The sequence below is a fragment of the Ailuropoda melanoleuca genome, chromosome 4, assembly GCF_002007445.2.
Source record: "Ailuropoda melanoleuca isolate Jingjing chromosome 4, ASM200744v2, whole genome shotgun sequence".
NCBI classification, from domain to species: domain Eukaryota; kingdom Metazoa; phylum Chordata; class Mammalia; order Carnivora; family Ursidae; genus Ailuropoda; species Ailuropoda melanoleuca.
The window spans coordinates 13,168,168-13,185,263 of NC_048221.1; the positions used below are offsets into that span (position 1 = coordinate 13,168,168).

At 54.9% G+C, this 17,096-nt stretch overlaps 1 protein-coding gene across 11 annotated transcripts in view; it reads left to right on the forward strand.

The window, feature by feature from the left end:
• Positions 1–2,991: 2,991 nt before the first annotated feature.
• Positions 2,992–17,096, forward strand: part of MAST3 (microtubule associated serine/threonine kinase 3) — a 38,006-nt gene continuing 23,901 nt past the window's right edge. For 4 of the 11 annotated variants that reach the window (XM_011222140.3, XM_011222146.3, XM_019797289.2 and 1 more), the window contains exons 1-2: positions 10,843–11,350; positions 11,642–11,731. In XM_011222140.3, the coding sequence (XP_011220442.1) occupies positions 11,304–11,350; positions 11,642–11,731 (137 nt within the window). In that variant the 5' untranslated portion in view covers positions 10,843–11,303. Of the gene's footprint in view, positions 3,066–9,127; positions 9,160–10,835; positions 11,351–11,641; positions 11,732–17,096 lie in introns of those variants that run through there. The other 7 variants (XM_034658067.1, XM_034658068.1, XM_011222151.3 and 4 more) reach the window with 5 other exon arrangements.

The following is a 17,096-nucleotide window of genomic DNA, read 5'->3' on the forward strand; positions in this document are numbered from 1 at the left end:
AGTCAGTCGGTAAACGTCCGCCGTTGCCCATTGAAGGAATCATCTTGGGAGTTCTATACAGTTCTCCAGTTGCAGCAGGTGCATTTAATACCTCTCTGGTCCCCCCCTCCCAGCAGCTCCCCATTTGCCTGGTCCAACCACGTGGGTCCAGGGAACCTGTCTTCCCTGGGATTCCAGTCCAAGTCCCCAAGGCAGACTGATTGACTGAGCTTGAGTTTCCTGTCCTCCATGAGCCGATCATGGTGGCTGAGTCAATGAACGTCTCTAGGTCACATGTCCACCCCAGCTTGGACTCAAGCAGAACTTTGAAGCAGAACAAACCCCAGATAGACCCATTGGTCACTCTAAGGGGTGAGCTTCCCATCACTTGGGATAGGCAAGCTACAACCTGAGGTCCACGTAGCAAAAGGTGGCCAGATAGAAAACGCCCAATTAGAGTTTCGGATAAACGACACTAAAGTTTTTAGCATATCCGTTTACCAAGGGTTGCATGGGACATACCCTGAAAAATTATTCATTATTTATCCGAAATTGAACTTAACTGGGTGACTGTCCTGGCTTGCTAGGTCGGTCGTAACAAAGAGATGGAGTGGCTTCAGTAGGAAATGTATTTCCTTACAGTTCTGGAGGCTAGAAGTCCGAGATCAAGATGTTGGCTGGTTTGATTTCTCCCGGGGTCTTTCTCCCTGGCTTGCAGATGGCTTCTTCTTTTATGTTCCCACGCTCTTCCCTCTGCACACATCTGTGTCCTAATCTCTTATAAAGACACCACGTCATGGCTTAGGATCCACCAAAATAACCTCATTTTACCTTAATTACCTCTTTAAAGGCTCTATCTCTGGGGCGCCTGGGTGGCTCAGTCAGTTAAGCATCTGCCTTCAGCTCTGGTCATGATCTCAGGGTCCTGGGATCGAGCCCTGCATGGGGCTCCCTGCTCAGCGGGAAGTGTGCTTCTCCCTCTGCCTGCGCACCCCACCCCCACCGCTGCTTGTGCTCTCTCTCCCAAATAAATAAATGCCTCTCCCTCTCCCTCTGCCCCACCCCCTGGTGCTCTCTCTCTCTCTCTCTCAAATAAATAAATAAGATCTTTAAAAAATATATAAAGGCCCTATCTCCAAATACAGCCACATTCTGAAGTACGGATGGTGAGAATTTCAACATACAAATTCTGGAGGAACACGACTCAGACCAGAACAGTGGCTGCTTTGGGCTGCCCATAACAGTCCGGCAGTTTTTGAAAAAGCTGAAAGAGAGAGTTACCGTATGAGCCAGGGATTCTCCTCCTAGGTGTAAACCCAAGAGCATGGAAAGCATATACCCACACCATAACTTGTGCACGAATGTTCATAGCAGCACTGTTCACAACAGCCACAAAGCAGGAAAACTCAAATGTCCATTAACAGATGAATGAAGAAACAGAATGCGGTCCATCCACACGATGGAATATTATTCAGCCAGAAAAAGGAATGAAGTAATGATTCAAGCTATGACGTGGATGAACCTTGAAAACGCACTGAGTGAAAGAAGCCAGACACAAAAGGCCCCCTGTTGTATGATTCCATGTACACGAAATGTCTACAACAGGCAAATCCGTACAGACATATCGTCGCCAGGGGCTGGGGAGGGAGGACTGCGCATGGGTAAAGGTTTTCTTTTAGGGTTGATGAAATGTTCTGGGATTAGACAGTGATGATGATTGCAGAACTCCGAGAATATGCTAAAAACCACTGAATGGTACTCTTTAAAAAGGTGAACTTTTTAAAAGTTAAAAATAAATTTAAAAATTAAAAGCTGTGTTTTATGGTGTATGAATTATATGTCAATGTAAAAATGTGTATGAGAAAAAGCAGCATTGTCAGGGAGTCCCGTATTTTTATGTGCTCAATCTGGCCATTGTAATTTGGTAATTTGGTAGGAGCCTAGAGAACCTCAAAGACAATTGGGCTCTCCCTAGGGTCTCCTCCAGCCTGAGAAGATACTGCACTGCCTAGGTCCAGCAGTGGGGTAGCCAAGGGAACCTGCAGCTGCAGAGACAGTGGGAATTCCAGTGAAAGAGAGAACAAGGATGCCATCTTAGGACCTTGGGCTTTTCCCTGCCTCAGTTTCCCTTCTGCAAAGTGGAGCTGACCAATTATCACCAGATACCCATGAAAGGTGGTCCTCATGAGGACCAGGTGCCCAGTTGGCTCGGCAAAAGAAGCCATCCTCAAAACAGAAACTGACAACAGTGGCTGCCTGTTCTAGTAAATAAAGTTTTATTGGGGGGGCGCCTGGGTGGCACAGCGGTTAAGCGTCTGCCTTCGGCTCAGGGCGTGATCCCGGCGTTGTGGGATCGAGCCCCACATCAGGCTCCTCCGCTATGAGCCTGCTTCTTCCTCTCCCACTCCCCCTGCTTGTGTTCCCTCTCTCTCTGGCTGTCTCTATCTCTGTCAAATAAATAAATAAAATCTTTAAAAAAAAAAAAGTTTTATTGGGACTAGGGCCAGGATTAGGGTGAAGCAATAGAGGTAGGGTCATGTAAAGGCAGAGTCTGATACTGTCTTTGTTTGAAATTGTGATGTTTAGTTCATCAAGCATCGTTTGCATTAGTTTAGATTCTTTAAATATCATATTAAAATCTCGTGTATCTTAATTACTTATATTTGTGGGCCCTCTTAAATTTTGAATGGAACTGAGTGCTTCAGTCACCTCACCCCGGAACCAACCCTGTTGTGTGCCCGGGGCACATTAATTAACTTCTAGGAGCCTCAGTTTCTTCATCTGCACAATGGGGATGATAATGTTCCCTTACTTCTAGGAGAATTCATTGGGAAAAAAAATGTTTTCATCTTGGCGGGGGGGATAGGGTGGGGCCTGGAAGGGCGGTCCGGCGATCCAATGGAGGCGGGGCCCTTCCAGGAGGGTTCCGAGGGAGGGGCGGGACCAGGCCACATCAGCTGACCGGCTTGACCAATGGCGCGGGGTGGCGGGGCTTGGCAGGTTGGGGCGGGGCCGGGGGCGGGCCGGGCGGTGCGGACAAGCGGGCCATGGACGAGCCGAGCCTCCTGCGGCGCCGAGGGCTCCAGGTGAGGCCCCTGCGTGGGCGGGCGGAGGGCACAGCAGAGCAGACCTGGCCTGGGTGCCAGGGGCGGGGCTTCGGCGTCCGGAGAAACTGAGGCGGAAGGCGGGGCGCGCGCTCCGGTCGCTCCCTCTGCCCACTCGCTTCTCAAAGTGCTTTTTGCTTAGTGGGAAGGGGATATACCCCGTTTGACATATGGGGAAACTGAGGCTCCAAGCGCTAGCGTGGGAGAAAGGGGCTGAGGGCTGCGCCCCTTCCCACCAGCTGCTCTAATAATAATATGAGCAACAGCAGCCTTTGCGCGCTCACCATATGTTCATCCTTGTATTAATCATTTTACTAGTGGTATCTTAATATTAATTAATGTGTATAATTACCTGCCTCATGCAGTTGCTGCGCCACCGCGCCCCAGCCTCAGATCACCCCTAAGCTGAGCCGGGGAGGCTGGGGCTGTCCAGGAGCCCATTCGTCAGACAAGGAAACTGAGGCTGGAGTCTGGAAAAGTCACAAACTCGAGGTGGCCCAACGGGGATTCAGTCCGGCAGCCTTAACTAGCTCTCTATCGCACAGAGCACTGCCAACTGGCTGCGGCGGTTGGCGGGGGGAGGGAAGGCGGGAGCCACTTTTGCTTCACGGGACCTCAGTTTCCCAATTTGCTGTAAGGGCCCTCCTTTTCTGACTTCTGGCCCTGGCTTTGTGTTTGGGAGGCTGCGTTACCAGGACGTAAGAACAGGGGTGTCAGAATTCGAGCCCACGCAGGGGGCCCTGTGACCCCCGGTGGGCAACTTCTTTCACCTTTCTGGGTCTCTTGTGCAAAGGGAATTAAGGTGATCTAGCCAGTTCCCTCTGGGGCTTAGTCCACACCCTTAAGAAGCTCCCAGGTTGCGGGTCGGGAACCTGAAATGCATCATTTACCTGACAAACATTTATTGAGTGCCTGCTGTGTGCCCGGCAGTGGGGAGGCAGAGGGGTCTCCTGGATCTCCCAGCCTGTTGGGGGAAACAAACCCAGGGAGTGGTCAGCTGCAGTGTGGGACGCTCGGGCACACTTGGAGAAGGCGCCTGAACCAAGCGTTGCTGGGTGGCCTTGGAGCAGAGGAAGCAGGCGCGGGTGGCGGGGCAGGTGGGGTGGGTGTATGGGGAAATAGAAGAGTCTGAGGGACGCTAAACCCTAGAAAGGACGGGGGTGGGGGGGGTCGGGGAGGGCAAGGCCAGAGCTGCAAGGCAGAAACACCCCCACCCCTACCCCCACCCCCGCTAGGCTTGGCGGGGGAGGAGGCGGAAAGGGGAAAGTCCCGAGGCCAGAGGCAGGAGTGAGGGGGGCCTGGGCGTAGAGGAGGGGGCGGTGAGCAGTGGGGTGTTGTGGGGGGACAGGCCCCGCCCCGAGCCCCAGTTAGACTCGAGCCCCGCCCGCGGCCTCTTAAAATAGAGAAACTGCCATCGGGTAGGCGAATGGGGGCGCTGCTGACGTCAGGAAGTGGGGGCCTGTTCCATGGGGAGAAGGCATCCGTACCCTGATGACGAGTCCCATGCTACAAAAGGGGAAACTGAGGCTCAGAGAAGTGTAGCCACTGTTCAGGTGTCACAGCATGCAGGTGACAAGAGGCAGAATTTGAACCCAAGCAGGTCTGGCTCCCCCTCCAGACCAGCCCTGCACTAGCAGGCCTTCCTCCATGGAGGCAGAGGGACAAGCAGGGACCGCCCAGATGGGTGAGGGAATTCTGGGCGGAGGGCACAGCCTGTGCAAAGGCCCAGAAGCATGTAACGCTATGTGTTGTATGGGAAAACTAGAAGCCATTTCTTAGTGCTCGAGCTGGGTGTGGGAGAGGGGACCGTCTGCCTCAGGGGCTTCCAGCGCTGATTTTGAAGAGGTTAGACTTTCCCCCAGGGTGACAGGGAGCTATGGGAAGTCCTGGAGCAGGGAAGGACACACCAGGTCTGAGGGCTTTGGAAGACTCCTCTGGAGCCGGTGGAGGGTAAAGAGGGAGCTAGAAGCCTGAGAGGGTCCTGGAGTGAACGACCAAGTAGGACACTATGAAAAATAGATTTTTTTTCAAGATTTTATTTATTCATTTGACAGAGAGCACGAGCACAAGGAGGCAGAGTGGCAGGCAGAGGGAGAGGGAGAAGCAGCTCCCCGCTGAGCAGGGAGTCCGATTCCGGGCTCGATCCCAGGACCCTGGGATCATGACCCAAGCCAAAGGAAGATGCTTCACTGACTGAGCCACCCAGGCACCCCTCTTTTTTTTTTTAAGATTTTATTTATTTAGATAAATAAAGTATTAAAAATATATATATTTTCGGGGCACCTGGGTGGCTCAGTCAGTTCAGTGTCTGCCATCGGCTCAGGTCATGATCCAGGGTCCTGGGATCGAGCCCGATGTTGGGCTCTCTGCTCAACAGGGAGCCTGCTTCTCCCTCTCCCTCTGCCTGCCGCTCTGCCTGCTTGTGCTCGCTCTCTCTCTGTCAAATAAATAAATAAATAAAATCTTTTAAAAAACCCAACCAACATTTTATTTATTTATTTATTTGAGAGAGAGAGAGAGAGAGAGAGAGAGAGAGCATGAGTGGGGGGAGGGGCACAGGCAGAGGGACAAGCAGACTCCTTGCCGGAGCAGGACACAGGGCTCAATCCCACCACCCAGAGATCGTGACCTGAGCTGAAATCAAGAGTCAGACGCTCAATCCACCAAACCACCCAGGTGCCCCAGACAATGAAAATTATTTTTAAAAATAACATTAGTATGGTTATTGCATTAACAAGCACCTACAAGTGCTAAACACTGAGCGTGCATTTAATTCTCCTCACAGCGCAAGCGATCAGTGCTATCAGTAGCCTCCTTTTTCAGAGGGGGAAACTGAGGATCAGAGAGGGAGAGTAGGAGATTTGGAATTCTAGCCAGTCTGGCTCCTGTGGGTACAAAAATGCTGAGGGCCTCGGTTTGGGCCCTTAGCTATACAGTCCCCCAACTGGAGCTCTGTTAGTGGGCCCAGGAGCACCCCAGGCCAGTCAGGTGGCAGCGTGCTGGTCAGAGCCATTCAGGTACTCTGGAGGCTGACCCTTGCCCGAGGTCAAAGAGTCAATTCATAAAAGCTTGAGGAAGCAGAGGGGACTCGGGTCAGTTGCTGACTGGGCAGTCCAGGCAGTAGCTCTGGGCATGCTGGCCAGTCTGGTTGTGCCAATGTCCCACGTGCAGCTGGCTGTGTGCTGGGAGGTGGTAAACAGGACCTGTCTGGCCCTCTGCCCACGAGTTTGCATTCGGTCACGGCAAGAGCCGGCCCCTGGGCCCTCCTGCTTTGGCTTAAGCTCCGTCTTCTGTGCAGCGTTTCTGGGTGCCAGTTCATGCAAGCTGTTATTGCTACAACTATTATCTTATTATTTTATCATCATTTTTATCACCCCCCACTTGGACCTTTGCTTCACAAAGGACAGAATTTTAAAACCCCAGGTCCCCAGATCCAGGGGCAGTGAGGGTGGCCAGAGCTTGTGTCTGAACTTTGTCTCTGCTGCTGCTGGAGGGGTTCCCAGAAAGGTCCATCCTGCCTCTTCATGGCCCACATCCACTCATTCTACTCCTCCCCAAAGCCCTCAGGCTGGTGCTATGTGGTCCCTGCTGACTTCCCCCCCTGCACTGCAGCTGCCAACTTCCCATGGGGCTTGGTGCCAACCGGGCTGAGTCCCACCTCCACCCTACAGATTCCCATTAGCCTGACACCCCCCTCCAGGAAGCCTCTTGCCTCCCCCCGACCTCCAGCCCCTTCTCTCCTTCTGGGTCCTCACTAATGCTTCCAGAATAGGGTTGTCCATGCCCTGCTCTGTCTTCTCCAGCTTGGGGGTTCCTCAGGATGGCGCTGAGGCTTCTGACTGGGAGGCAGCATGGCCCAGCCCAGCCAAGAACACAGAGGATGCCGTAAATATTATCTTTAAAGGGCAGTTCCAAGGGATCAGGCCCCCACCTATCCCAGTCTACGCGGGAGTCACTCCTTGGGGAACAGCCTGCAAAGAGGGGGCTGAAGACGGAAGCAGATGGCTCTGGGAGCAGAGGGTCCGGGGGCGGTGCCGGGAGAGTTCCATGTGGTCCTAGCTTTCCACAGAGCCTTTGCAGGAGGCTGCCGACCTTCCCTCGCTGCTCTCTGCCACTTCACATCTTGTTGTATTTTGGAAGCAAATTAAAATTTGTGGTTCAATTAGTGGTTATTATTAACTTCACAAAATCACTGTCTTGGCTCGGATTTATCGAAGCCTCCCCCCAGTGTCAGGCGCTTGGCTTGCTACTTGATTCCTTCCAGGACCTTGTGTCACCAGGAGGCTTCCCAAGTGAAGAAACTGAGGCACAGACATGTGAAATTGCTTGGCAGGAGCCACACAGCTCGGATGAGGGGGAGCTTGACGGGGAACCCAGGACTGCGGGGCTTTGGAAGGAAATGGTTGGGATGGGGGGAGGGGTGCAGCCAGTAGCCCTGGGCTCAGATGCCGGCTCCTCAGTCAGGTTAGAGGAGAGGGGTATTAAGCTGGCATAAGATCCCAAAACAATTGGAGGGGGTTGAAGGAGGCCTTAATGGTGGTGGTGGTTCCTGGGACTGTGATCAATTGCCCTGAATGATAGTGAGCTCTTGGTCCCCAGAGGTATTCAGGCAGACAGAAACATCTCGGGATGGCAGGTCAGCCTCCTCCCATCTTGAACAGCTCGGTTTTGCTTTGTGGACTCAAGGTAGCTGGGGTCAGGCCTCGGGGTGACACCCCAATCCTGTGGACCCTCCCCTTCCCCAGCTGGGGGACCCAGCCAACCTCTCCCAGCCCTGTCCTGCGCGGGGCAGCTTCCGGCCCCCTTGAATTGGCTGCGGAGGCCGATGACGTCAGTGGTTGCCATGGTGAACGCCCCGCTCTGGATGTGGGCAGCCCAGAGCCCACCTAGGTAAAAATAGTCATGTGTCCTCGGCGCGATCCCGCCCTGGCGTGTGTGTGTTGGGGGTGGCGGGGTGGGGAGGGATGTCCAGAGAACTGGATTCCCCGCCTTGTCTCTGCCAAAAGACATGGGCAGCTGGCTTCCCTCTGCGCCTCAGTTTCCCAGCCGGTAAAATGGCCCCTGCTCCTGGTCTGTAGTAGGCGGCTAGGTAAATGTAAAATGTATCCGGTCTTATGATAGTCGGCCCAGGCCCTTGCTGAGCTCAACAATAACACACAACAGCAATAGGAATACTGACCGATCATCATTACCGAACCCTCCTGATGTTACTTCCACATTAGAGATGGGAAAATCAAAGCAGAGATAATACAAGTTACTTGCTCAGGGTCCCACGGCCAGGAAGGAACAAAGAATAAGTAGATCTGGACCCAGGCCTGAGTATCCCCAGATTCTAAACTGGTGCTACATGGCCTTTTGAGAATTTAAAAACCTTGGGTGAGCCACATTTGAGGGTGGACTCTGGGGTCACTGTGCACCCCAAGTGCAGGGCTTTTTGCCCTGATGAGGACACCCAGGGTTGGTGCAAGTCAGCTTGCTGAGCTCTAAAAGGGTCTTCAGTGGGGAGTCACAGATCAGGGCCCCCACCCTCCACCAGTTCCCAGGACACAGATCTGCATAGGTGAGGGGGCAATGGCTTTCAGATCTGGGAGGGGGCAGGGTGAGGATGAGTCAAGAATCTCCCTTTCCTCAACAGATTGTTAGTATTTAGCCACTATTGACATACTTCTTTATAAATATAACTAATTTGTTACTTAAAATAATGAAGCTGTTTTTAGTGCGGGCAGGGTATGAGCTGGGCAGAGCGGTGACTGGGAGTCTGGGAGGGCTTCCCGGAGGAAGGGATGCCTGAGCTGAAGGATGATGTGCAATTAACTAGCACCAGAGGGGAGGGAAGGCAGTCCTGGCAGAAGACACAGCTGGTGCAAAGGCTCGGAGGCAGGGCAGAGCCCAGCGTGTGGGGCAGCAGAAAGGAGGCATTGGCTGGAGCTGGGTGATCCAGGGGCCAGCAGGGCAGGGGTGTGTGTGTGTGTGAGGTGGGTGGAGGGCCAGGGATGTGAGGGGCTTGTCTCCATGGGAATGACCCCTGTTTCCTCTCATTTCAGAAGGAGCTGAGCCTGCCACGCCGGGGACGTGGGTGAGTTCATCTAAGGCCAGTGGGCTGGGCTGGACCCTGGGGTCCTGAGCATAAATTTTTCATCAGCAGCCTCCAAACTGTGAATTTATTTAATAATTATAACAAAGCTTTTCACCTTGATCCTTTCCCCTGGTGTTTGCGAAATGCTTCAGAAGTGCTTCACTTGGCTCTCACAAGCTGGGAGGCCCAGGCCAGTTTGCAATTGAGGAAACAGAAGGGCAGTAGGGTTGTACCACTGACACAAGGGCATCCAGCCCGGAAAAGGGAAAATTGTCTTGCATCTAGAGTCCAAACTATAGAATTCCAGCCTAGTATCCTGGAACCAGCTTGCATGCTTCCCATGATGGGGCGCTCACTCCCAGGAAACACAGGTAGAAAAGTGTATTCTTCAGGGTCACATTAGTGTTTGTCGGTAGGTTGGCATTTTCGGATCCCAAAAGCTCACGGAACATTTTGGTCAGTGCCTTTGCCAGTTCATGGATGTGAAACCAAAGCCCAGGACCAGGAGGGGGGGTTTGCCTTGTGCTGGTGGTCCAGAGGTGTGTGAGTGCAGACACCCCCTCTTTGGGGGCTGTGTTGGCCTGAAGGGTAGGAATTCTCTTGCCCCGCAGTGAAATCACACACTTAACAAACTTTTTTTGTAAGTGCCTACTGTGTGTTGGTCCCTGTTCCAGGCACAGGGGCCCCAGAGACAAGATCCAATGCTGGACCCTGCCCATGAGCTCACACTCTCTTGGGGAGAGTGATGGTGAAGTGATGCTATGCAGGGGAGAAATAAACTGAGACAGACAGAGGGGCTAGGGGGCAGCTTTAGCCCTGAAGATGTGGGGCCTCTTGGAGGAGGTGACATTTGAGCCTAGATCTGGAAAAGGAGGAAGAAGCAAAGGGGAAAATCCGAGGGGAGCGGCATTCCAGCTAGAGGGAGCAGCATGGGCAAAGGTCCTGGGGTGCAAACCAGCTTGGCATTGAAAGAACACCATGGAGACAGGGATAGCTAGAGTGAAGAGAGCACAGGGGAGGAGGAGGGAGAGGGAAGGGGGAGGTCCTGGGGGTTGGATGAGAGTTTGAAGTCTGATGGTGGGGGTGGGGTCAGATTGGCCCCCAAGCCCAGACCATCTGTTCTAGTTGTACTGGGGATAGCGCAGCTGGTGGGGAGGAGCCTGAGGGGCCCAGTAGGGGCAGGGCTCTGACATTGACCAGAAGGCGGGCACTGTCCCTGGCCTTTGCCCAGGCTGGGGGCGGGGTGGTGGACAGGAAAACGTCAGAACCATGGAGGACAAAGTCCTGGGCTACTGGGGCAGGACGAGGACAAAGACTCCCTGAGTTGTCTACTCTATGGTACCTGCTGTGTTCCTGACTGGGTCCAAGCGGGGTGTCAAGGGGGCCATAGCCAGACACAAACAACCCCGGACTCTTGGGATCTGCGATGGGCAAAGGGGAGGGTGGGACTCGGGTGCCATGGGTCGTTGTGTAGGGACGGCTCCGCGAAAGAGGGACCCGTGGGAATGAACTCAGATGTGGGTGAGGGTGACGACACTCCTGACTGCGAACCCGATGAAGCAAAGGCCTGGAGGCGTGGACCCGGCCTCTGGTGTGCGCGGGAATGCGGAGACCGCCGCGAGGGGCACCGAACGCTGCGCTGAGCTGCTGGGGGTGGGGGAACAGGGGCCGGACGCGCTCAGAACTGGGGTGCGAGAGACCCCCCCCGAGGGGCGGGGCGAGGGCAAAGACCCGGCCGCAGCCGGGAAGGGGCGGGGCCGGGCGATGGAGCAATATTGCCGATCGAGGAGACAGTGACCGCCCTTCCTTTCCGGCCGCGCAGCCCGGGGGCTCGAGACCCGGCAGCCTTGGCGTCGCTCTCCGGGAGGGGGTGGCACCTGCGACTCCAGCCTCCCGCAACCCGACTTTTCCTGCTGGGCTGGGCCTGCGCGCAGGTGCGGGGCTCTGAGCCCCGCCCCGAGGAGGAGAGAGCCCGCCCCCCGCGCCCCCAGCGGCCCAGCCTCCGCGCCGCGTCGGTCGCGCCCGCCAGGCGTGCTGTCCCCACGTCCCCGTCTGTGGGTCTGTCCGATCGCGCCACGATCGGGGTTTGGGGCCACAGAGGGGGTTTTGGCACCCGGCCGCGTAGACGCAGCCCCGGCCTCGGCATGAAGTCTCGCAGGGACAAGCTGCACATCCCAGCGCTGACCCTCGAGTGAGTGCTTGTCGGAGAAAGGGGGAAATAGGGTGGGGGTGGGAGAGAAGCAGACAGACAACCACCTTTACCCCGCGTCTCTGTTTAAATCGCCCAGAGTCGCGGCGCCGCCTCCGGGGAGCCCTCCGGGGTCATCATTCAGGCCCCGCCCTCGCAGCCTGCGAGAGACCCAGAATTCCGGGCCTTGGGGCCCCTTCTCCTTAAGGGAACCTAAGCCATGGTCCATCTCCTGATTTGGCCACACGCAGGGGCCACCACCAGGTTCACCGTCCCCGGCCTCTTTCTTTGCAGTCTGTCTCCGAGCAGCCAGAGCCCATCTTTGCTGAGCCCCAGCAGCCCCTGCAGCCCCTGCAGCCCCTCGCTGGGCCTGCACCCCTGGAGGTAAGTGACAGCACATGGGGGCGGGGCTTGGACGTTGCCCTGGCACCCTAGAGCCTTGGAAGCCTCCTAGACCCAGCCTCCTCACCAAGGTACTGTGAGCTGGTGACATCACCTCTCTGGGACTCAGTTTACCCCTCCATAAAATGAAACTGCTATCCACACTAGGGCCTTGATAGGGAAATTCCATTTTCAGCCCTAGCCAACAAGTCCTCCATCCGACAGGTGGCTAAGATGAGGCGAGAACTTGAGCTGTTGCCCAAGGACATCCCTGAGACAGGTGCTGGGTTCCCAGCCTGCTCTGGGCCCTCCCTACTGAACCAGCCTGGCCTTCCAGGCTAGGACCTCAGGGGCCCTCCCCACACCCAGCTCAGCTGGTCAGAAAGCTCCTCCCTCTGAATGTATACACACATGTGCACGCGCGCGCGCGCGCACACGCACACACACACCCAAGGCAGAGAGTTCACCAAGACAGCCCCATGCACTGAACCCGGCAAAGTGGTGTGGGGAGGAAAGAACCAGTCTGACTGAGTGCCAGCTCTGTACCACATACTTTCTGTTTCCTCCACAACCCCCGGAGGGAGTTGCCCTTCCTGACCCCATTTCTCAGCTGGGGAAACCGAGGCTCCGGGAGGAGACACCAGTTCTCCTGGTTCGGTATGTCTGGAGATTAAGCATCAGGGCCAGCTTGGCTGCCAGAGTATTTTGAAGGTTTGAGCCACCCTCTGTGACCGGCACATCGCAGGGTCTTGCCTGCTGTACTGGAGGGAACATCAAGGTTATCATGGGCTCTTCGCAGAGCTTGGGAAAAGTTCAGCGAAGCGACAGATGTGTGAGTCAGTGATGTCTAGAATTCGAGAGCCCATCAATCATTTATACCTTAATATGAATGAGCTGCTTAGATTCTTTCCATAGACCTTTAATGGGGAGAACAGAGAAGAATTTGGAGCCCACACTGGGTGTTGGGTAACAGACAGTTACCTTCGTTAAGTGGGCACGTACTGCAAGCCAGGTGCTAAGGGCATAGCTGTGAACAAGACTGACACAGCCCCTCCTTCAAGGGGCTCTCAGTCAGCTCTCAGGAGGTGGGCAATAAACAAGTGAGTGGACAAACAGGATACATTCAGATGGTGACCTCTTGGGTGAGGTGGTATTTTATTTTATTTTATTTTATTTTAAAGATTTTATTTATTTATTTGACAGAGAGAGAGAGCACAAGCAGAGGGAGTCAGAGAGGGGGAAGCAGGATCCCCGCTGAGCAGGGAGCCTGATGTGAGGCTCGATCCCAGGACCCTGGGATCATGACCTGTGCCAATGGCAGATGCTTCACCAACTGAGCCACCCAGGTGCCCCAGGGAGGTGGTGTTTTAGTCAAAGCCTAGGCAGAGCTAGGGGAAGAGAGGCACCGGACAATGGGAACTGCACATACAAAGGTCCTGAGGCAGGACCAAGATTTTTAAAGCCTCTGTGGCTGCTTTGGGGGAAGAAAGGTCTGCTGGGGGCAGGTGACAGTAATGGAGGTGGCAGAGTCAGGGAGGTGGCTAGGACAACATCTGGGTAGGAGATGATGGGGTGTGGACCAGGTCAGGGTGTCCAGTGGGAGGCAGGGACTTCTGTACCCCCCATTTAGGGGAGGAGGAAACTCAGGACTTAAGAGTGTGTTGTCCAGGGGTACCCTGGGAGAGAGTGTCAGGCCAAATCTGACAGTGACTCTTTGGCCTCCACTGCCGGTGAGGAAGAGATGAGGGGAGGGACCTGTTGCGGATAACTGAGACAGTTTTACCAGGAGCAAATGGAGGCTGAGTGTTTGGGGCTCTGAGCAGAAAAGCCTCCTCACCCTCCACCAGAGGGCAGCAGAAGCACATCACCTTGGGCCGGGCAAGAAAATGGGCCCCTGCCTCCCCTGCCCCAAGCACCCTAGGAATAAGCCTAATTTGTTCCTTCAGCCTCTGAGGCCCGGTGAGTCTGGCCCCTGGAACCCCCCACCTCCTCCCTGTCTATCTCCCCATCTGGCTCACCCTACTTTAGCCATGAGACATCCTGGGCTGCCAAAACACAAGCCTCCAACCTCAGGGCCTTTGCATGTGCTTTCTTCCTTTCTTCATTTGACAAGTCTCTATCAAGCCCTCAGATAGGAAGCTTTTCCAAACCACAGCCCCCCCCATTCAGGGTCTCCCAATCCCCGATTACATCCATTACGCCTCTCCATTTCCCTCATGGAGACTGTATCATGGGTGTAATTTCCATGTTTTCTTGTGTGATTATTGGATTGGTTTTCTCACCCAGGGGCTTGGGAGCCCCCTCGAGGGATCTGTCCTCTATCCTATGGCAGGACTTGGTATATAGCAGATGCTCAGTTATTGCTTGTGGCATGGAGAAAGGGGAGGTAGGTAGGAGAGCTCTGCTGGTGGTACTGCTGCTGCTGGTGGTGGTGGTAGTCGGTGGGAGGTAATTGAAGAAGGCCACGGGTTTGGCCCTCTCTGAGGGGATCGCAACAAAAGGCATTCTCAGAAGAGTCTTCTCTCTGGGGCCTTGAATGCCAAAGACAGGAAGAATTTGCATTTTTCTCTCCAGGGTACTAAGAACCACACAGCATATGGGGCTGGGAGGAGTGTGGACAGTGCATGGGCAGGTGGGAAGGGCTGGGGTGATCAGACCAAGGAAAGGTTGGGGGTAAGGGTCTGTACGCTCACTGGGGCTTCGCCATTTACACAGTCGCTCGCACAAGCGGGGGGGGGGGGCGGATCCTGAGTCATAGACAGGGTTAGGATCTGAGCCCTCGGGGAGGGATTCACCCAGAAGTGTGGTTTTGCTGTAAAAGCAGTGAGGAGCCATGGAGGGTGTGTGAGTCGGGGAGGCAGTGGATCTGGTGGGCAGTGGGCTGGCGCCAGAGATCAGTGGCTCAGTTAGCCTTTCATGGGAGGCCTTTGCCGTGGATTGTCAGCTGCAGCCCTGTTCTGCAGAGGAGGAAACCGAAGCCAGATGGGTGTGGGAGAAGTGGCTGCTGGGGGTGCCAGAGCAGTGGGCGTAATGGGGGGCATGGAGGCAGTGCGGGGTGGGGCCACAGCTGGGATTGAGCAGGGTAGTTCCTTTCCTAACTGCGCAGCGGTGTCCCTGGCACACGTGGCGGGGAGGGTTCGTGGGCAAAGCATGTCAGCGTAGGGTGACACAAGACCACGACTCTGTCCCTACTTGATCCCCAGACCTGTGGGATCTTGCATTGCCCGCATGCAGGAGGCGCTGTCCTTGGCCCTTGGCTCAGATGGGATACCTAAGGGTCAGAAGTGACTGCTTCCATCTCCCTTCCACATCTGGCCCCTTGGCAGGGCCAATCCATTGGCCTCAAAACAAGTCCAGAATCTACCCGCTTTTTTCCACAGCCTCAACCTGGTCCAGGCTTCAGTGTCTCCCCCCTCCCAGACCCTGTCACAGCCTCTCACAAGCCTCCTGGCATCTGCATTCCTGTCCTTGAAAGCTCCTGTTCCCCATGGCAGACATGGGGGTGGCGGTGACAAATAATTCAGATCACGCTCCTCCCCTGCTCACACATCCTGCGTGGCTCCCCATTGCTTCTACTGTACAGCTGCACTCCTCTTGCAATGCACAAGTCTTACATGGTAATCTCTGCTGGCATCTTCCCCTCAGTCCTGTCTCAGGGCCTTTGCCGAAGCTGTCCCCTCTACCTGGAACACTTGTTTCTTTTTTTCTTTCTTTCTTTCTTTTTTTTTTAAGATTTTATTTATTTATTTATTTGACAGAGAGAAGGAGGGAGAGAGAAAGAGAGAGAGCCCAAGCAGGGGGAGCGGCAGGCAGAGGGAGAGGGAGAAGCAGGCTCTCCACTCAGTAGAGAGCCCAATGCAGGGCTCAAACCCAGGATCCTGGGATCAAGACCTGAGCCGAAGGCAGACGCCCAATTGACTGAGCCACCCAGGCGCCCCTGGAACACTGTTTCCATGGCTGCCTCCTCTTACTTCTCAATGTCTCAGCTGGCTATAGTGTCACCTCCTCAGAGAGGCCTCCGGGCTAAAGTCATCCTTTGCCATTGTTACTTCCGTTCCTTTCCTTCCTTGACTTCAGTGTTTGAAATTACCTCGATCATTTCATTGTTTCCCATTTACTCGCTGCCTCCCCCACCGGACTTGGGGCCTCTTGAGGGCACGGTCCTCAGGGTTCAGCACAGGGTCAGGCATACAGTAGGTACTCAATAAATGTTGAGTGATTGAATGACCAGATATGGGTGTTTGAGACCCAGGCCTGGGGGACCTGGAGATGGAGAGCATTCTGGGAGACACACCCAGGAGATACCTGAGAGTGACACTGGCCATGAAGACAGGGTGGGGAGTCTCTTGAGAGACCCGAGAAGCAAAATTGGTGGCAAGAGGGTTGGGGAGAGTTAGGATTACATACCAGGCAGGGGTATCTCTCTATGCCTTCTCTTCTCAGATGTGGGGCTTCAGCATCAGGCCTGGGTTGGTTCCCAAAGTGTTGTGTGGCCTGTGAAGGGGCCACCGTTAGGGTGACACTGTCCCTGCCCTCTGGGACTGTCATGAGAGGAAGAAGCATTAATTCACTGCCTGTTGTGTGAGGCAGTCCTATTCCCATGGTGAGCATGTACTGTACTCCCAGCACTTTCCGTGCCTCTGATTCGATTCCATTTTCATGATGGGACATTTGTAGATGGAGAAGCAGAGGTCTGGAAATTAGCCTGATGCTAACATTTATCAAACATGTATCAGGCACTGTGGGCACCACCTTGCATCTAATTCATGTAATCATCCTGTCAGCCCGGTTCCCCTCCCATTTTACAGTTGAGAAGACAGGCCTGAGAAGTTAAAATTAGGTGTCCCCTGAGTCCTAACTGTAGCCAGGCTGATGGCCTTTCCATCACATAGACAGGCAGAGCATGTCAGATGCCCTGACTCGGTTTGCTCAACATGCCCTTTCCGGCAGTCCAGTGCTGGGAGATGCTGGGACCCCAAGGAGCCCAAGCCTGGGGAAGACAGAGCCAGACACAAGAAAAGGCTTCCTGGGAGAGGGGACGCTGAATTTTGCCAGGCAGGAAGAACATTCCGAGAAGTGGAGCCAGCGTGGGCGCGGTAGCATGAGCCAGGCCAGGCCGTTGGGTAGTTCTCAAGTGCCACACTCAGAAGGGGTTAGCGCGGGGCGGGGAGAGAAAAGGGGACGTGAACAGATTTACATTTCCAGGGAAAGGGGCCAAGTTCCAGGGCCTAACCTACCGGGCGCCAACGCCCCGCCTCCGTTGCTCGCAGCCCTGGCAACGCCCCGCCCCTCCGCCCGCGGCCCTGGCAACGCCCAGCCCACTAGCCAGCACGCGGGTCCGCCAGCCTCGTTTCCGCGTCGCTCGCCC